This window comes from Equus przewalskii, chromosome 8, assembly GCF_037783145.1.
Source record: "Equus przewalskii isolate Varuska chromosome 8, EquPr2, whole genome shotgun sequence".
Lineage (NCBI taxonomy): Eukaryota > Metazoa > Chordata > Mammalia > Perissodactyla > Equidae > Equus > Equus przewalskii.
The window spans coordinates 48,607,102-48,628,004 of record NC_091838.1 but is presented as its reverse complement, the minus strand read 5'-3'; the positions used below and the strand labels follow the sequence as shown (position 1 = coordinate 48,628,004).

Below are 20,903 nucleotides of genomic sequence, written 5' to 3'. Positions count from 1 at the left end.
AGGATTTAGCTATAAAGATAATCATTTAAATATTGACTTAAGGGGCCGGCCCCCTGGCCAAGTGGTAAGTTCACATGCTCCACTTTGCAGCCCAGGGTTTCCCTGGTTCGGATCCTGGATGCAGACATGGCACTGTTCATCAGGCCATGCTGAGGCAGAGTTCCACATAGCACAACCAGAAGGACCTACAACTAGAATACACAACTACATACTGGGGGGCTTCGGAGAGAAGAAGGAGAAGAAAAAAAGACATTGGCAACAGATATTAGCTCAGGTGCCAATCTTTAAATAAATAAATAAATAAATAAATAAATATTGACTTTAATAGTAAAAAGTGGTGAAAAAATTTAAATGTACAACGACAGGAAACTGGTTAAATTAATTTGGACATTTCCATTCAATGTAGACTTATGGGACCACTAAACACATTTATCACCATGAAAAGCTATCTGTGATCAATATTAATTAAAAAAATAAGTTACTAAACAGTATGTAAATTACTATCTCATCTCTGTGTACATAGTATATTTGTATGTACAGGCATATAAAAGAGAATAGAACTATAGATGTCAAAATATTAGCAGTGTTAACATCATGGGTAGTAGTTTTGAGAGTAATTGTACTTTCTAATATTTTTACAATTAAGTATGAATTAATTACTTTTTAAAGGCCTTTTAAATAACTTTAAAAATAAAGAAAAAAAATTTAATGAGTTAAATCCATAAAGGTTGATCTCAAACTTTCCCTATTTGAAAGCAATGAAAGTACTCACATCCATATAAGAGCAATACATTAGACATCAAAAATTGTAAAGCTCTGAATATTTTTAAATCACAAAATTAAATGATAAACAAAAAGTTGGGAAAACGATAACCAGAATTTTGACAGAAGAGTTTATAATTGTAGATGTGTAAAGAGTTCTCACAACTCAATAATAAAAATATCAACATCCCAATTTTCAAACTGAGTGAAAAGTAAGAACTGAGCAACACTAAGCCATATGGTACATTTGTACAGAGGTCAGAAGGTGCCCTTTTTCCTTGGGCAGAAGCCAAAGGGAAACACAGCTGGATCTCAGCCCCAAAGTTCCCCTGTCCAGGAGACAACAACATAACCATATGTAGCAGCCAGGGCAAGAGCAAGATCTTCACTAAAAAAGAAATGTCAATGACCAAGAAAGAGCTGAGAAAATGTTTAACCTCATTAATTATCAAAGTGCAAATTAAAACAAAAACATGCTTTTTTTGGTGTTTCAAATTGACAAAAACATTATAATTCTCATTTACATGTGAGACAATGTGAGAAAGACACTCTCAAACACTGTTGAGAGAAAATATAAAGTTTTACAGTCTTTCCAGAAGTCACTTTCAAATTATGTATCAAGAAGCTAAAAGTATTTGTCTTTTGTTCTTATACTTCCAGAAACCTAAAGTAATAACTTGAGACACAAAGATTTATGTACTGATTCATAATAATGATTTATAATAATGAAAAAGCAAAACAACCTAAACATAAAATAGGAGATGGTAGATTTCATCTTTCAATGTCACGTGGAAGAATATTTAAGGAACTATAAAATGCTAATAATATCGCATTCGGTGGAAAGCGTAGAGTGCCATGAATGATGTAAAAAGGGCAATCATAATTTGTATACTCTTTCATAACTACATTCATATGCATGCACATATTAGAAACTGCTGAAAAATACATAAAGTGTTAGGGTCCTGGAATGATAAGGGATTTTTCTTCTATATACCTTTCACTAGTTTCCCCCTTTTCCTCATGAGCATATACTGTCTTTATCATCAGAAAAAAAAAAGCCTTCCCAAGAAACGGTGCTAAAAAAAACACATGCAAATACAAAACCGTATCATAAAATAGTTACAATAAAAGTTAGCCTGGCAGACAGCGTTGAAAGCAGTGAAGTAGGTCATTCAGAAATGCTTCAAAACAGTGATTTATAAAATAATCCATCAAATATTCAGTACAATAAAAATCTCAGAATCACACACTCATTTTTAAATCCTCCATATTCCAGGAATATTTGGTACAACATAAATCCCCCTACAGTCCTGGAAGCTCTGAATAGCATATCCAGTTTGGTTCACCTGGCCAAGCGTGGGTATGCTGCAGTAGGAAAACTTGCAACTTGTAATTAAACATGTCCCAAGTCCTGACCACATAGGTATTTCATTGTTTAGCAAGGATCAGGAAGACGAAAAAAAACACATAGGTCTTTTAAATGAGGAAAGAGAAGGGAAAGACTACAACTGATACCCCAGCGCATTTCAACTTGACGATACTAGAAGTGATAAATGAATTGTGTCCCAAGATTTGTGGGCAAATGCAAAAAGCAAATTTGTGGTTTTGTGTGGCTGAATAAAATGCAAACCGCACCTTTTAGGTTGTTTACTAAAATTGAAGATAAACACAGGATAAAAAGACAAACCATAGCTCTTAGCTCATCTCCCTCCCACAAGCTCTGTAAGGATGCCTTTATTGAGACTTTCAACATCCAAATAACGATTTTTGAAAACGTAAGATACAGTATTTGAGATCTGATGAATTTTCGCACAATGAGAAGACAAGTATGGAGGAGGGGAGAGGTCGGCGTGGGAGAGAAGGGGGCAACTGCAAATTTCACTCATGAATTCACCACCAAAAAGACCTGTTTCACAAACTGCGTGGATGCCCACAGCCAAACATTGCTTTGGTTTTGCTCACATTTACAAAGTCCACTTCCATTTTTTTAAACCTCCCCTTTTTTTCCTGACATAATTTTGGCAACTTCAGTGATTCTGGGAGGCCATTTTCTCCCTCCAGTTCACATTGCGTACTTTTTGTTCCCTGCTCTGGATGCTCCTTGGATGTGTCAATAAGCAAATAATTTCGCATTTGCCACAAAGCCTCCATTAAAGACGCCTGCAGGAAATCCAGTGATGCAATCCCATACAGCTTAACTAACAGACTCCAGCTCGCGTCTGGCATGATCTCTGTACCAGCTTGTAGAAGCAGGTAGATGAGTCACACGCTTGGCCCTCCAGGGGAAAAGCCAGTCTACGTTATTGGAAAAAATAAATTGTTAAAAAAAATAATAAAAACTCATCCTTGCCTACAACTACTTTTTGTTTTTAAATGGAGGCATATTCTGGGCTCTCCCTATTCCTCCAAAAGATGGAACACAACTCGCCCCACCACCGTCTCTCCCAGGAACACTCGGGCGGGGTCTGAGATGGTGTGGAAGGTAGCCTCGCCCACAGAGCATTTTCTCCAAGGGAAACTTCACAGGCACATGCAGCCTACTGAGAGGAAGAAACAAAGTTTCTCTTCTTCTCAGTCATTCCCCAGCTTCAAGTTATACAAAGCTTGGAAACTCCTGCACTTACTTGTGCTATTTTGAAAAACAGTGGACTTGATAATTGGGCAGATCCAAAAAGACAGGGTTGTGAAGCCACAAACCCAACAAATCTACAGGTGAGCTGAGCGGGGCATAGTGCCGGAGGCCACGTGGCACAGCAGCAGTGACGAGCAGGGTGCCATGCCTGGATCCAGAGGAGGGCGGCAGGCACTTCTGCGGAGGAGCAGATAAATTCCACCTGGAACAAGCGAGCAGGCAGGCTTTCCCATTTTATTTAGGGTACGTGTGTGTGTATTTTTAAATGTCTCCATGGCAGAACAGCTTTTTAAAAAATAACCTTTAAATTTTGTCTCCTTAATCACAAAAGCAGAACAAGCTCACTTCAGCCAGCTAGGAAAACACAGAGAGCACAGCTAAGAGACAAAAGTCCATGTCCTTCCTCCACGCAGAGAGCAAAGCACTGTTAACCCATTGTGGTTTGATTACTATTATTATTTATCATTTTCTGTGCCTATAGAGATTCTACTGCATCATGAACGTTTGCTGCTGTCATTATTCTCCCATAATAAGATTCATGGCACTTGCACAGTCTCCTGTCACCTCCCTCAACTGTGATTTACTACATCAGTCCTCTGCAGCCGGCCACTTCTTAGGGTTTTTCTGATTTTTCGCTTTCAAAAATAATGCTACAATTAATATCCTTGATTATTTCCTTAAGATAAAGCCCTAAAACTGGAATTCCAATGTCAACAGGTAGGCCCATTTCAACTGGTTTTGCCAAACTGCCTTCCAGAAAGTTTGTAATAATTTATAATCCTCCTAGAAATGCATTTTCCCCAAACCCAGTTTTGTTAATCTTGGCCAATTTGACAGGGAAACTTGGAAGTTTCCTGGCCTATAATCTGTATTTCTTGAATTATTAATAAAACTAGATATTATTTTATATGTTTATTAGCCACTTGTATAGCTTTTGTGGATTGTCTCCTCATGGGCTTGGAACATATTGCAATTGGAGCATCTGTCCTTTTTAAACATGTTTTCAAAACTATGTAAGATACACATATTTTTAAAAGTAGATACCAAGACTCCGAAGAAGCTGAAAAATCACGGTGTGCACAGGAAGCATAAATGTACTTAAAGGGCCGGTAACCTAGCAAAAGTCCTCCAACGTGAGAACCTTCTAGGGGCTGCAGGCCATTTTGTCCTGGTACCAGTACTGGCTTCAGAGTAAATAGATTTCAGACTTATAACACAGTAGGATACCAGAAAAGGAGATTTTATTCCTGACCTAAATGAATTCCTGACATAAATGGTCATTATGTGCCCTGAAATGAAATAATATATTAGTTTATAATTGAAGTGAAACTGCAGGTGCTATTCTTATCCTAAATTATTTAATACCTTTTCCAAACACTGAACTACTGGCTTGGCAATATTGTCCGACAATGGGTGCCCCTGAATATGTTTATTAAGAGGAGGAGGAGTAGGGAAGGGGGCCAGAAGGAGGAGCAGAAACAGAAGGAGAAAGGGGGAGAGAGAGGAGAAGGGGGAGGGAGGGGGAGGAGGAGGAGGAGGAAGAGAGGGAGTAAGATGAGGGGGAGCAGGAGGGGAAGGAAGAAAGGGGAAAGAGAAGAAGGGAAGTTGTCCATTTGCCTAAGGTTTTCACCCTACTAAATTTTATCCACTGTTCCATCCATTCTGATATTCTCATTCTCACTCCACGAGCTTGCCCAGAGTAAACCACTTCCTGGGCTCTCTCTGGGAAGAGGTCTCAGAGTATATGTCAGCCCTTTTCATTTGATTTTCCTGTCCCCTTTATCTACCAACCTGGTGAGGCTGAGGGGGTCCCGTAGGTAAACCACTGATTTTACCGCCCCACTGCCCTTCTGAATTCCGTGTGGCCCTCTGAATTCTTCCTGCCTGCCAGAAGTCTATTTCTTTGTCATCTTAGTCAGACCAGCTTTTATTTCGGTAAAAGGGTGAGAGGGCATGGGAGCAGAAGCAAGCCCCACTGCCCTGTACTCTCCTATCTTGCTGACATCCATCACTCTTTCTGGAAGCTGCCACCAGCCCAGAGCCCTCTGGAGGGAGAGAATGAGACTCACAGAATGTGGGAGCAGGCGATTATCCTCAGAGACCACTTAGTTCAGCGTCATTTTACAGATGAAAAATAATGAAAGAAGAATCCTCTCATCTTATGTTAATTATCTTATTGGCAATACAGGAAAGAGGCAAAAGCTACCTTTGTTCCTTGCTTCTTTGAAAAGCTAGATCCAAGAAGTACAGAAAGCAGTTATTTTATGGGGCTCACTGAACTGAGAACTAAAAACAATGATTTGGCGTGTGTGGGAAGAACAGGCCATTCTAACTCACAGTCCTGCTATCAGAATCTGAAACAGGTAGGTATTTCACACACTCATGTTCATATTTTAAGATAAAAAGGCAAGGCCTCCCCTGTTCCCAATCTCCCTACCAAAAAAAGGCAGCATGTTTTTTTCAAGTTAATCGAAACTTCAGATTTGCAACTTATACTTACAACCCCAACATGCAACACAGAAGAAAGAATGTAAGGCACTTTTCTCCTCAAACCAAACTTTTAGCTCCAAATCCTACGCTTGGTTACTCACATGCCCCATAAGATCTCTAAGGCTCGTCCTGGCTCTAGGACTCCAGGCTTCAAGTTAAAAGCCATGTCACCCCACACTAGTCCCCAGCTCTGCAGGCCGTGCACGGCGACTCTCCTGCTACTGAGAAAAATGCTGGCACCTCAACAGTGACTAAAACACAGTTTCTTCTTGCTCTTGCTCTCTTCCTCTCCTTTCTCCGTTCTTCTCCACTTCAACGTTTCCCCCTCTTTAAAACCTCCGATCTAAATCAGGGGACTTAAAACAAGAGAGTCTGGCCCTGGGGGGTTAAGCTATACTTGTACATTCAGTGTTGGGATGAAAGGCAGGCGCCAAAATAAAGACAAGCAACAAGGGAATCTTGCTTTCCTTTTCTTCTCTGGAGGGTGTCTGCATTCACACTTGTAAAGGAAGCATTTCCTTGGGAGTGAATGTGAAGTCATATCACTTTAAAAATGCTCCCCACAAAGTTCATTGCCATGTTCATTACAAAGTAAAATAAGGCTCTTCATCCGCCACAGGCAGCAATTGCTTTCCACTGAATGCCCATTCAAATGCACGGACAATCCCACAATCCCAACTTATTGTCAAAATGTACATTGAAATGCCCTGAAATGTATCGGCTTTTCTAGAACTTTCCATAGAACTCTAAAAATGTGTTCTTGGTTGGTATTGTGTATGGCAAATCAAAATGTGCTGTTTTTATAAATAATATTACTTTAATCCTGCTACTCACCAAAACACATCAAGCTAAAACACTTCACCCTCTTCCCAATATAAATGGAGGTAAGAATTGGGATAAATCCCCAAAGAGAGATTTTTTTGCTTCTCTCTCACTTAACCCATTATAGTCCAGTCCTTTTTACCATTTACCACCTAAAAACTTACAGCATGAAATGTAATGTCCTGTTAATGCATGAACAGATAGACAGATCTGAACCAAGGAGCTGGGACTGCTCCAAAGGACGGAAACGACAGGGCAGGTGCAGGGTAGGGTGAGTCTGAATTTGAGGGCCTGAATTGGAAGACCTGTGAAGCTGTCTGAGGGACTCCCAGGTGCATGTTGTTGTTACTAAGCAACCCACTAGTCCTCCTGGGCGAAAGCAAAAATTCCTATTCAGCCTGTTGCTGCTCGCTAAGGAATTTTTCCTGGACAAGTTTGCCAAACCAATCGCTACCCTATTTCAGCTTAGACCTAGTATTTGTAATTGAGCAGGAATCCTTGAATACCTTTTGAAGAAGAGAGTGTCTGCACCCCAATGTGAATGCCAGGGATCATGAGTGAGGACTCTAATTAATTTAGGATAAGGCTTTGCTTATACTAAGAACTTAAAAGTAAACAATTTCCAAGCTTAAACTTAGTTGACTTAGATAGGGTGACATCATCTGCTGACACCATCTTAACTCTTGGCTTAGGTACCAAAGATGGGTCTCCGATACTGTAAATGCTAAGAGAACACGGCAAAGTTCACTGACTAAAGTAACACCTAAAATAAGATTTCCATTTATCTCTCTGCATAGAAACTGTGTGTGTCAATTCCCACCAAGTAATATGGGAGGAAATAAAAATCAGGGAAGTGGAACCGAAATACAGACCAAGGAAGGAAAGAAGGGAGGAGGGGAAGGAGGAAAAAATGTTGGTTCAGACTAGGGAGGAAGTAAGAGAGGGAAAATACTATTTAATCAAATTGTTCATTTTTTAACCAGAAATGCATGCCTACTTAAATCAAAGTTACAAAGAAGAACCGAAGCACTTGCTTGAGTTATCTAAGACCTTTTAAAGACTAGATTTAGTCATCTAACATCAAAATAGTAGTCTTGTTTAAATTATCTATAGATTTCAAACAAATACTTCTTGGGGTTATTGGGTGGTAGGGGGGTTTAAATGTTTCTATGTATGTTTGACTTACCTGGCTACTTGTCTATGTTCTCCCTTTGACTTTGCAGTCTAATACGTATTGCTAGCTACAGCTCTTCATCAACTGCTTCAGCACTTACTTTTAATCCTCCTTAAATCAGATGGCACTAAGCCCATTGGGTGGCCTGGTCTCTACAGCCAGTTTAAAACAGGACCTAATTACAGGCCAACAGAAGGTCTAGTACCATCTGATGAGGGTAATGCTTAAAGCTACCATTAGCCCTAGAAATGAAACTGCAACCATCAACCCATTAAATCATTTCACCAGACACTAACATCAGATCGGAACTCGTTATCGTTGACTTCATGCTACAAAATAGAATCTAAATTCAGTGAAACACCTGTGCCCAGAAAAATGCACACTAGTTTTAGGTTCTAATGTGAAACCATAGGTCAAGGTTAGCCTTCTAACTCTATCTCAGATCCCCAGTGAGTGGGATCCAGCCTAAGATCTGAGCTTGACCCTTAGCTACAGGCCTGGCAGAGGCCCCACGGGGGTAACATCGCTTGAAATGAAGTCTTTACCAGATCTGGAAATATATGACCTCTCAAAATGACTGCATTCTTCCAGAAGGGGCAGTTTAGCAAAACAATGAAAGTAAACTACATTGGGAGAAGGCCTAAGAATTCTTTTTTTTTTTAAAGAGTGGCACCTGTGCTAACATCTGTTGCCAATCTTTTTTTTTTTTCCTCTTATTCCTCTTCTCCCCAAAGACCCCAGTACATAGTTCCATATTCTAGTTTTAAGTGCCTCTGGTTGTGCTACATGGGATGCCACCTCAACACCACCTGACTAGTGGTGCCATGTCCGCACCCAGGATCCGAACCATGAAACCCTGGGCTGCTGAAGCGGAGCGTGCGAAATTAACCACTCGGCCACGGGGCCGGCCCCAGGCCTAAGGATTCTTAAGCCCAGGTTAAAATTATGTCAGAAGCTGCTCATCTGGAAGAATGTTTCAGTGGATGTGTCTCAGTTGATATTTTTGTAATCAGATGATTTTAGGCAGCAACGATTTAAAGGCTTCCTATGAAGATTCTTATTAAGTAAGCACATATGTAATTATCTTAAACTTTTTTTAATCATTCCAATTTTCATGTTGTTGGCTAGCATCATCTTATTTTTCAAGTAGGTTAACTCTGCCTGTATGCTAGTTCCCTTCACTGAAGATGCAAAACTAACCAAAGCACACTGTTTGCAGTGTCTCACTTCCACACACAATGGACGAGCCTGTGTTTTCTGATGGACACAAGTTTGCAGAAACTGAACGAGGACAAGAGGAAGGCAGGAAAGACGAGCCTTATTTTGCTGGAGGCTCCTGTTAAAGCGTTGAGATACTGGCTGAAGAGCGGTAAGTTAAAGCAAGAGTTTCAGGGAGGCGACAGTGTCAGTGCAAACACCATCTGTACTTGGTCCCTCTTCTTCAGTTCTAATTCCCAGGGGTCTTCTAGGATGCGTGCATTTTTAATCCCTAAATGAAGCGCACACAGGTTTGAATCCATTGTAGGGAAGAGAACACTGGACCCTAACCACTAAACTGGTGATACTCAGGAAAAAGACAAGACTGGCAGTATTAGCTGATTCTTTATTTACACTCACCTGTTGACTGCCACGACCATCTATAAGCATCATTTTGCCTGGTTTTGAGTGTATCTAAATGTCTGGACTATTTAGTAGTGAATTGATTATGTTAGATTACTTAAAAGGGCCATTATCTCTCTACCCCTCTGGTTCACCCACACTTGGCTCCCTTCTGATTCTAGAATATGCTAAGCACTCTCCTACCTCAGGGCCTTTGCACTCACTCTTCCATCTGCCTGTAACATTCTTACCCCAGGTATCTTCAGTGTTCCATCCCTCACTTCCTTCAGGTCTCTGCTTAAAGGTTATTTTATCAGAGAGCCCATCCCTGACCACCTTATATAAAACAGCTGCCTATTATTCCCAATCCCTTTAAGTGCTTTGCTTTCCTTCAAAGCACTTAACACCGTCTAACCTGTTAGTATTCACCTCTCGATGGTTTACTCTCTGTTTCCTGGCACCACAATACAAGCACCATGACGCAGGGACTTGGTTCTGCGTGCTAGTGAGTCTCAATGCCCCATAGAGACTGGCATTCAAGACATATGTGCTGAATAAATGAGTATTTTTAGTGGTTTGAGGTAGATATGATTAATGTTAATATTTGTGATCTTAAAAGATATTTTATATAGCCAAATAGAAACAAACATATGCATTTATAAAACTAAAGATTAGAAAGTTTAGTTAAAATGTTTCATCCCATTACTTGAAAGGTTATCCACATAAGATACCTATAACTTTGGGCATTTTCTGTTTCCTTTCTAGAATAATGGCCCGCCTCCTTAAGATAAAACACACAAAATGACTAAAAGTAATTTCTTAGGCAAAAGTGGGGTGGCTAGGGAGAAGGGAGATAGATACACTATGACTTGACAAATATACTATTGTATTTTCTTGGTAACTTTTAGGCACTTACCAGGTATTGCCTTAATTAAAATTGTGTCTGTTCAAGTCTTACCTTCCACTAGAGTGAAGCCCTGTGAGGACATGGCCCATCTTATACATCTTTTTATTTTCTTATAATGCCTATCTGTTTTGCAAATAGTAGGTAATCAGAAAACATGTTTATGTAATGAAAAACACCTGGGGGCATCAAATAAAATTATATATATAAAGTCATATATATAACATATATTCATAGAGGATATATTTTATATATAATATTTTATATACATATATTTATATAAATGAATATATAACATATCTATATATACCATATGTTATATACTTATATATATTATATTCTCTCTGAATATATTTTATATATTTTGGCAGTAAAATAAGAATTTCCAAAACTATCATTGCCTTGCAAGAATACACATGCTTGTTGACAAGATCATAAATCTTCATAAAATTTAAGAAAGGAGGAGCAGAGAGTTTTTAAATGTGTACAAAGACAAACTGTCCTAAAAAACTTTGTTTTAATTAGTGATAGCATCAACACTGCAGAACACAATCTGAAAAGTCCACAACCCTAAAAGACTACGCTACTTCAGTCCAGACTTGCTAATTGGAATTATCTTCGTAGGCAATCCAAAAGATTACTTACACTTTGATGTGTATGGAAAAATAACTGTGTGTATTCTTTTAGGTTACTTCCAGAAAACACAGACAAGCCTCCTAGGTGGATTTACCATAAAGCTGATAAAGCTCAAGGTTCAGGAGCCCTCTTTTGCTCTGGCAGGGAGCCCCAGCGACATGTTCTTTTTCTTAGAGCCCACACCCCCACCCCACCTAATATACACAATTGCATAAGCTTTAGGCCCATAAAAGCTGGACCCATATCTGCCAGTTCTCCATTCGAATATTAACATTGAGAAAACTAGGCTAAAATTTCCAAAAATGATCCAAAAATCATTTATTAATTTCAAACATTTCTCAATAGTCCAAGCAGAAGGAGGAAAGAGGGGTTCAATGCTCTTTCAGGGGGTATTGTTAGTATTTTTCCCAAGATACAAAATTAAGTCTTGGAAATGATGACTAGATAAAAGCTACTTTCTTTAAGTGTAAGTATAGATATTCCCAGATAGTTATTACCCATAAAAATTAGGTAATGCACCGTAGTGAAACCAGACTGCTGGTGCTCAGAACTTATTTTCAATACTAAATAGTCTGTATCGGTGCTAAGTATGAGAGGCTAAAATAAAAACCGATCGGTTTTCATTCCGAATTCGAGTCATGTTGGATCACAAAACTACGCAGTGCAACCAAATGTGAATTGTGTGATTTAATTAAGAATTACGTCGTCTTATCCGATGTTCACTAGATTTGCAACCATTTTTGACACGAAGATAAAAACAAACCAAAAAACCCTGCTGTCATCCGGGCTTTTGACTATTGAAGTCTTCAAACTCGAGTAGTGATTTCTTCAACGCTACAGAGGGAACTTGAGGTGGGAGTCGGGGTACAGTCATAGAATCATAGAACATTCTATCCCTACCCTACTCCTACCCTCTTCCGGTGTTTGTAACGCTAGTGCTCCCCGCCCCCGTGTAGCACGCAATTTCTCCTTGGTGGGTAACGGGGTACTATCTGGGAGATTTTTTTACGTAAGTATGACAGCACGTGTTGTTAGATGCGCCTATCCTACCAGCAGCTTGCCTTGAGCATGGTCCTTCCCGTCCAGCCCTGGACAGGTCCGCAGGGCATTCCCGCCGCCCCCTCAGGGTCCCTCAATTTGGGACTGGTTCCAGCCACTTCTCCAGGAGAGGTGCCTGCGGCCCTTGTCCCAGCCGAGACACCCTCAGGAAGGTCCCCTGGGGTGGGCACACCACCAGGGTAATGTTATCGGAGAAAGCAAAAAGGGGCCCCTGCGCACTCCAAGAGGACGCTGCCAGTTCCCAGCCCGGGGCGCACCCGAGAGGAGGGGGAAGGGAGTGTCGCACCGAATCCCCAGAAAGGCCGCGGGACCCACCTCCGGCTCCCTCGCGCTCCCGCCCTCGGCCCCACCTCCCTCAGCCAGCACAAAGCCGTCCCGAGGGCGGGGGCCAGGCCTGCCGGGAGGCCGCCTGGACGCGACCGGACCGGGCCTGGCGCCCTGCGACTCTGGCCGCGCAGGCCGCCGATCCCTGCGAGGCCAGTGCGGGTCCCGGACGGGAAGGACGCGCTTCCCCGCTCGCCTTCCCAGGCGCGGGAAGCCGGGCCCCGCCGCCCCGGGCCCCAGCCGTTCCAGCCTAGAGCCCCCGGGAAGGCCCGGCGCGACCCACGCAGCCCCCAGCCACGCCCGAGGTGGCGGCCTCCGGCGCGGAGCGCCTGGGCGGGCCGGGCCGCGGAGGGAAGGGCCGCGGGCTCGCAGGGCGTGCAGCCGCCGTCCGGCCTGGGCGAATCGACAAGTCGCAGGCGCCCCTTGCGCCCTACGGCGGCGCAAACTCGGGCCTCAAATCAATTCCCCTCATTTCCGAAAGGCCCTGTCCTCCCGCACCTGCGTAAGGTGGCCAAACAATGCAGGGGTGGACCGGAGCCCGGGAGGCAGGGGCAGCGGCGAGGGACGCCGCGGGGCTACCCCCCCGATGCCGGCCGCCCCGGCGCCTCGCCTCCCCTCGGGGGCGCACACGCGGGCGCGCACACACGCACTCCCTCCTGCCCCAGTGCGGGAAGATGGCCGTTTCTGCTTCGATATAAAGGCTCTTTGTTGCGCTCACACAAAAGCCGCCAAGACCCGCTTTTCCAGCAGGCCCTTTGGACAAATCGAAGGACCTCAGCTGAATTTCCAAATGGCCCTAGAAGCCTGAAGCGGTGGGAGCAACTAAAAGAGAGGGGGAAATAACAGGTTCCCGTTTCATCTACCAAAACCTCTGCCAACATCCAAGCATTCGTTCTGGGAAACGGGAGCTGAGATCTTCGGTAAGGCAGGCAGGAAGGAGCAAAACCTACTTGGACTATCAAGGCCCAAAGGGGGTATTAAACATCCACATTCTTGTAGGGTTTCTTCCCTTAATCAGGATAGAAACATAATCTGCAAAAGTCTGGATACACCAAAAAGAAAAAGAAAAAAGAAGGAAAAAAATACCAACAATAGCAACTTAAAAAAAAAAAAAAACATAACAAACCAGTTGCCATCAGCCCAAAGTGGTAGTAGCAGCAGCCGGCGCGTGTGATCCACTTACTTGTCCGACTCTTGTGACATGTTTGATCCAATGAACTCGCTCCCCTTTTCCTGGAGCCTCAGCCTCTGGTGAAACTGGACTTTCAAGTCTGTGCAGGTGAAGGTGTGTGAGAGCGCCCGAGATGGCAGAACAAGAGCTACAGGTAATTCTGCTTTTCCGTCCCCCCTCACCACTCTCGCTCGCTCGCCTGCTCGCGCCCTCACCTAGCCGGAAAGGTGGGATAAGGGGGGGCCCCTCACATGGGGCCCGAGCTCGGAGGCGGCCGGGCGGCGCGGAGTCCTCCTGGATGGTGGCAGTGGGCAGCCACAGAGCAGAAAGTGGCGGACTTGGGCGGCCACAGGTAACTTTCTCGCAAGGAGCTGAATTCTTTCACTAAAGGGTACAAGCCCGAGGGACGAGCTGCGCGGTGATTGGCTGCGGAGCTTCCTCAGGTGAGCTGCCATTGGCAGAGGCGCGCTCAGGTAAGGCCCTTCTCCAAGTGCAGGTAACTCATTCCGAAGTTTACCTGAGTGGAGCGGCGGCACGCCTGCAGCTCTGCGGCAGCCCGTGGGAGCTGAGGGTCAGTGCTTCGAGTAGACTTCACGCTGTTTTCCTTCTTCACGGAGGCCGGCCCGGGGTCGGGGCTGGGGGTGGGGTGCCTGGAGGGAAAGAAGGAACCAGGAAAAAAGGCAACACCTGCAACCACTAGGGATTGTGGGTCGAACGGAAGGACTAAGGAGAGCTGAACTCAGGTATCGCAAGCCAGCCGGAATCGAATGCGCAGCACAACCACGAGGCTTTTAATATCCACGTTAAGGGGACTGTATGACAGTGTCAGAAGAGCACAGAACTGAAGTTTACTTTCTGCTGGGGCGGGCGGGGTGGGGGGGACAGAAAGATCGACGGGTTCGTTGCGTAATTGCATTTTTAACATTCTTATCCACAATAAACACGTTTCGTGTCCCGATGTGTAAAAGATACTAGGTAGATTGCAGATTTTCAAACAGGTGAGCATCCTTTCATGAGCTGGGCAGATGGGGAGTGGTGTGGTTTTGATGGGGTGAGGAGATTCGGTTGACTAGATACTAAGACGGCCCAGGCGCACCTCTTCTGTCTCAATTCTACAGCCTGAGATTCCAGAACTGCAAACAACCACTGAATCTGTTCCATAAACCTGTTGTCATTTGACGTTTCCAGGCAGGCATCAACATTTACGTTGTAATTCAATAGAAGCAGCGACTACAAAAGTGTATTATCCTTCCAGTTTAATATGGTTGCTACAGAAACAATTCAGGTTGAAACTGACTTCTTTGTGGTTCTGTTTCTTCTAGTTGGAAACAACACGAATTAGCAAAGGTGTGTTTATAACCACTGCTCCCAAAGAGTATTTGTGGAAGTTCTGACAGGGATCTAGCCCATACATATGAATTGTGGAAATGAAGGAGGGCATGAAAAGCTTACCGTATTTTATTTCAAGTTAATACTACATTGCCAGAGTTGATACAACTTCTGTTTTAATCTTTCAGATACTTTCTGAAAATTACATTATGAAAGAAGGTTTGGTTGTTCTATGTTTTCACTCTCAACAAATGAATTTCAAAATTTTATTGTTACTTTTTAAAGACAGTAGAAACACATACACTTTTTTTTTTTTTTTTTTTGCTGAGGAAGATTTGCCCTAAGCTAACATCTGTTGCCACTATTCCTCTTTTTTCGCTTGAGGAAGATTAGCCCTGAGCACTGAGCCTGTTAATCTGTGCCAATCTTTCTCTATTTTGTATGTGGGATGCCACCACAGCATGGCTGACAAGTGGTATAGGTCCATGCCAGAGATTGGAACCCATGAAACTGGCCATGGAAACGGAGCACGTGGAACCTAACCCCTACACCACCGGGCCAGCCCACGCACACTTACTTCTTAAAGATAATATAATATTTTAAGATGATACAGTACCCACCTCTCCTCTACCTTCTTAACCTCCTTTCCAGAGGCAACCACATTCCACTTCTAACTGTCTCTTCTGCCATTTACTTCCCATATTCTAAATAATTTATACTGCTGTACATCCCACCCAGTTTCCCCTTCTGCCATTCAACCAACATAGCTCTTTCACAGTTTAGGGATAGCACGTAGTCAATGACTGTGCAAATATCAGTCACAACAGAGCAGACTAGTGCACTATGGTTGTTTTCTTTCTTACAAAACCTTTTGTCTGTTTACTTTGGTACGCACCCATCCTGATACTTTTTCTACAACATATCTATAAAATGACTAGCAAATTTATTTTCCAAATTATCAAACAATCAATTCCATTCCCCCTCCCCCCAGGAAACATCCCTCCAAAAGTCCACTGTCCTCCTGTTCCAATGGAGATGAGAATTCTAAGTTGAAAATTTTCATTCATAAGTTTATAAAAATTGCTCTTTTATCTTCTAGTGTCCAGTGTTGCTGTTGAGAATTCCAGTGCCATCCTGATTCCCATTCCTTTGTGACCTGGAATTTTGCTTTCTGGAAACTTGTGGAATAAGCTCTTGATCTCTAATATTCTGAAATCTCATAATTATGTGCTGGGCACTCAATGGACCCTTTCAGTTTGAAGGCTTATGTCTGGTTCAGGAAATTTTCTTGAAATATTTCTTTAGTAATCTTTTCTCCTTTGGGGAAGACCATCCTGGCAGAGTAGTTAAGAGCATAAAAACTCTGGGAAGAGATTGCCCGAGTTCAAATACTGACTCTACCACGTGACTTTGGTTAAGTCACTTACTCTCCCTATGCTCCAGTTTCCTCATCTGTAAAATGAGGCAGTAATAATAGTTACCTCACTGATATCTATGAGCCACTTAGAACACTGCCAAACACATAATAAGTCCTCAATTTTTGTCCACCCATTTCTTTTTGAAACTCTTCTCAATTGGATCTTGGATCTTCTGAATTAATCTTAGAATTATTTTTCTTTCCTGTTGGACCTCTCTTCATCTTTTGTTCTACTTTAGGGAATATTTAGTTACTTTACTTTCGACTGAAGTTTTTATCTCAGCTATCCTAAGAGCTCGTTTCATGTTATCTGTTATTTTTTAAATAGAATTCCAAGATTATGTCATGGTTCCAGTAATTTCTTCTGTCTTTTGAGGGTGTTTGCTATATGGTTTTATTCTGCTTCCTGCCTTCTTTCGGCTTCCTTTTTTCGCATGTATCTGTGTTAGTCCCATCATGTTGGGGGCTTTTGCCAAATGTCTGCAAACCTTTGACTCCATTCATACATAAAAGTCTAAGAGCGAGGTCGTGGAACCCCACCAGAAACTGGAAACTCTACGTACAGGGGTGGGAGAGAGGGCACTTACTCACCGATGGGCTTGCTGTATGGTGATCAGGTGAAATCTGGTCTTTCCATAGGAAGATCCCCTAAATGTAGAAACTAGAGGTCTTTTCTTTTGGGCTCTTCAGTTCCTCAAAAGAAATATCTGCAATCTCTTGCCTGAGGGGACGTTCACCTGGCTGCCTATATTCTGGAAGCAGTTGAGGGGAAGGGGTGTGGGTGAGTCACTGCTGAGTATGCAGTCTTTCAGGTTCTTTTCTTTCTTGTAGGTGCATTACTCCTGCCCTTCTTTATGCATGGTGTACAAGCCTTTCTCCTGTTTCTCATGTTGGAGGTAATCGCCTGGGTGCAAGGAGTGGGACAGGGACCTGAGGATCTAACATCTCCAAATACCCACATTCACTCGGCCCCCTGCCTCTCATCTCTCCTTCACTTCTGGGATCCTGGGGCCTCTCACCAGCATCTCCCTCTGATGATCTCTGGCATCTCCAAGACCCAGGCCTCTGGGGTTTTGTAGGGTAATTGAGCTGCTTCTGTACTGACCTCTGGGACGACATTAGAATATAGCTTCCACTGTCCTGTTAAACCAGTTTCCACTCCTCCATCCACCCCTTCTTCCAGAATTGTATTGAAATATGTCTTTGGCAGATGACCCCTCCTCCGTGCTCTATGTCCCTGTGGATTTATCCTTTCATGTTCCCTTACTGTCCTTTTCAGCAGACAATGAAGATAAACAAGTGTGAGTCAATCTGTCATCTTTAATCTGAAGCCATTTCCAAAATTATCTGAAAGCTTTTACCAAACTCTCCCAAATTTGTTTGTGCAAACAAAACTAGAATTTATGGTCAAACCTTTCCTTTTATTGGTCTGTGATAGTCAAGATTCCTTTCTTCTTCTCCAACATTTAATAACTCAGTTTTAACTAGATAGCTTAGTATCCCCTAATTGCTAACTACTACTATATAGACAGATTAGATTAGTGAAGGAGAAGGTTCTCATGGACCATTTTAAATTGTCAACCATGAAATTACCTCCATTACCCAATTGCTTTGATTCTTTTGGCAGAAGAGTTGTAAATGAATATGAACGTTTCTGCCACACCCATCAAGAGAATGTACTACTCTCTCTCCAGACATCTTTATCCATAATCACTTAAAACAGCAGTGATTCCCAAACTGTGGTCCCCGGATGGACCATCGGCACTGGATCACCTGGGAACTCGTTAGAAATGCAGATTCACCAACTCAACCCGGACCTACTGAAGTAGAAACGCAAGGAGGTTGGCCGCAGTGTTTTTCTAACAAGCCCTCCAGGTGGTTCTGATGCATGTTAGCGTTTGAAACACACCAGTACAGTATCCTGACAGGAAGAAGTAGCACACCTTTAGTCACTGAAGGCCATCATCCTAAATTATGCTGGACGGGGAGTGTTCCAACAACTTTCAATAGCCATGGGGTAAGAAGTAGATTTTACCTGTCTGGATTATTCCATTCCCAACCTAGTGATTGTTTATGTAACAGTTGACCATTGTCCTTGATTGGAGGAGTTGGTGCATCCTAAAAAATCAGCCTGGGGGGTTGGCCCCGTGGCCGAGTGGTTAAGTTTGCACTCTCCGCTGCAGGCGGCCCAGTGTTTCGTTGGTTCGAATTCTGGGCGCGGACATGGCACTGCTCATCAAACCACGCTGAGGCGGCGTCCCACATGCCACAACTAGAAGGACCCACAACAAAGAATATACAACTATGTACCAGGGGGCTTTGGGGAGAAAAAGGAAAAAAAAAAAAAATCAGCCTGGAATCTGACTTAGGAGTTTCAGCACAGTTTAGTTTGATGGTCATTTTAGGTGATGGCATTTGTTGTGACAGCAACAAAGTAAATTTTCATGTAAAAAGCTAGTTATAAAAGAGTACTGTTTTTAGACTAAATTATTTCTTTTATGAGACTGAAATTTTAGTTAAATTCCTAGGGAAGAAAAATAGCATTGCTTATTTCTATTATCATTTTAGTATCATTTTATCAGCTAGTAGTATCTTTAGAAAGTTTAGTATTTGATGCTAAATTGTTGTTTTATTATGGCAAGTCTTTTATAGTGAGAGTTGGCGAGAAGGATGCCATTTCTGTGGCATCTGGGCGGAAATAGCAAGTTTTAAAGGGCTGCAGATCTAGTCACATGAGTCTGCCTGCTGCTTGCTCACCCACTAGATGTGATCATACCCAAGGCCACTACAGCAGGTCTGCCATCGAATCTACTGGGGAGCCAATGACAGGTGGTATCTCCTGCGTTGTTTGACACTACAAAAACACAAAGTTGTTTGATTGGCTATTAGCCCCAAGAAGAAACTTCGGAAATAATGAAATGTATCTGGATGCCTGAATTGAAACCAACATAGAGATTTATAACTTAACCAACTGAGCATTAAATGGCAGTTCCCTTGCACTTTGGGGCCCCTTCTATTTTTCGTGATTGCGTGAATGTGCATGTTTGCGTTGACACTTACAGATTCCATGGAAGGCTCTTAAATTAACAGTGTGAAATTCAGCCAGCAACCAGCTGAGGTTTGCATCTTTCCTTCAGGATAGTGAACGTTTTTGTTGCTTGGGTTTGCCGTTGGTAACTCTTCAGTAGAAAGCATGGTCCTGTTAAAATACGGTGCACTGAATACACGTCTTTAGCTCTCCTTCCTCCTGATGTCCCACTGATAGAAGAATAAGAGAGGAGATGACAGGGTTAAAGATGACAACAAAATTTGGAAAGTGGAAAGTGACTAAAGGAGTAGGAACTGATTTAGCCAGGCTGAGAAAGATGAACCTGAGCATCTGTAGACTCTGAGGACCAAGCCTGTTGAGCCTGTAGAACCCCACAAAGGCATACAAATCAAGTTTCTAGTTGTCATTGAAGGTGGGAATGAGGGGTAGGGCTGAAACCAGAGGGATTGATTCAAAATCTTGATTCCAAACGATTAGACCCATAGGTCCCTGCTCTACCCAGCTTAATCAAAAGTCCATCTGTATTAGTTTGCCTGGGCTGCCATAACAAAGTACCTGTGTTTAACAAAGGTTTAAACAACAAAAATTTATTTTCTCACAGTTCTGGAGGCTGGAAGTCCAAGATCAAGGTTTTGGCAGAGTTGGTTTCTTTCTGAAGTCTCTCTCCTTGGCTTGCAGGTGGCCGTCTTCTTGCTGTGTCCTCACATGGTCTTTTCACTGTGAGCATGCACATCTGTGTCCTAATATCCTCTTCTTATAAGGATACCAGTCATATTGGGTTAGGGCAATCAATATGACCTCATTTTACCTTAATACCCTCTGTAAAAGTCCTATCTCCAAATCTAGTCACATTCTGAAGTACTGGAGGTTAGGACTTAACATATGAATTTAGGGGGGACACAGTTCAGCCCATAAGACCATCCCTCTTCCATGCTGGCAGGAGACGGACATGTATTCTAGTCAAATTGAATCAGGAAGACTTCAGGCTTCAGTACATCAAGGGAGCCATCAGGAGAGAGGCATTGGACCTATGGCAAGGAGAGTAAGTGAAAGACCACATGCTAATCTGTGAGATACCATCTCTCCTACCTTCCTCCACCCAGCTGAATGAGCCAGGAGCCAAGTGTATACCAGCACTATACCTGCCTCTCCCCCAAGGTAAAAGATCAGGGAATCTTTCTTTAAATAAATTATAAGGTCCTAGAGAAAAGATTTATAGATACTGACATGTGGGTATTCCACAATCAGAAAGAGAGGGGCCGGCCCCGTGGCCAAGTGGTTAAGTTAGCACGCTCTGCTGCATTGGCCCAGAGTTTCACTGTTTCGGCTCCTGGGCGCGGACATGGCACTGCTCATCAGCCCATGCTGAGGTGGCATCCCACATGCCACAACTAGAAGAACCCACAACTAAAATATACAACTAGGTACTGGGGGGATTTGGGGAGAAAAAGCAGGAAAAAAAAGATTGGCAACAATTGTTAGCTCAGGTGCCAATCTTTAAAAAATAAAAAAAAATTTTTTTTTAATTAAAACAA

At 42.8% G+C, this 20,903-nt stretch overlaps 1 protein-coding gene and 1 long non-coding RNA gene across 9 annotated transcripts in view; one reads left to right on the top strand and one right to left on the bottom strand.

The window, feature by feature from the left end:
• Window positions 1–14,416, bottom strand: part of GRHL2 (grainyhead like transcription factor 2) — a 156,794-nt gene extending 142,378 nt beyond the window's left edge. The window contains exon 1 of one of the 5 annotated variants that reach the window (XM_008540923.2): window positions 13,586–14,416. In XM_008540923.2, the coding sequence (XP_008539145.1) occupies window positions 13,586–13,605 (20 nt within the window). In that variant the 5' untranslated portion in view covers window positions 13,606–14,416. Of the gene's footprint in view, window positions 1–5,463; window positions 5,602–13,528 lie in introns of those variants that run through there. The other 4 variants (XM_008540920.2, XM_008540930.2, XM_070631909.1 and 1 more) reach the window with 4 other exon arrangements.
• LOC103564969 (uncharacterized) overlaps window positions 13,676–20,903 on the top strand; it is a 103,316-nt gene continuing 96,088 nt past the window's right edge. For 2 of the 4 annotated variants that reach the window (XR_548189.2, XR_011543478.1), the window contains exon 1: window positions 13,676–13,925. This is a non-coding gene — a long non-coding RNA (uncharacterized lncRNA). The remainder of the gene's footprint in view (window positions 13,926–20,903) is intronic. The other 2 variants (XR_011543480.1, XR_011543479.1) reach the window with 2 other exon arrangements.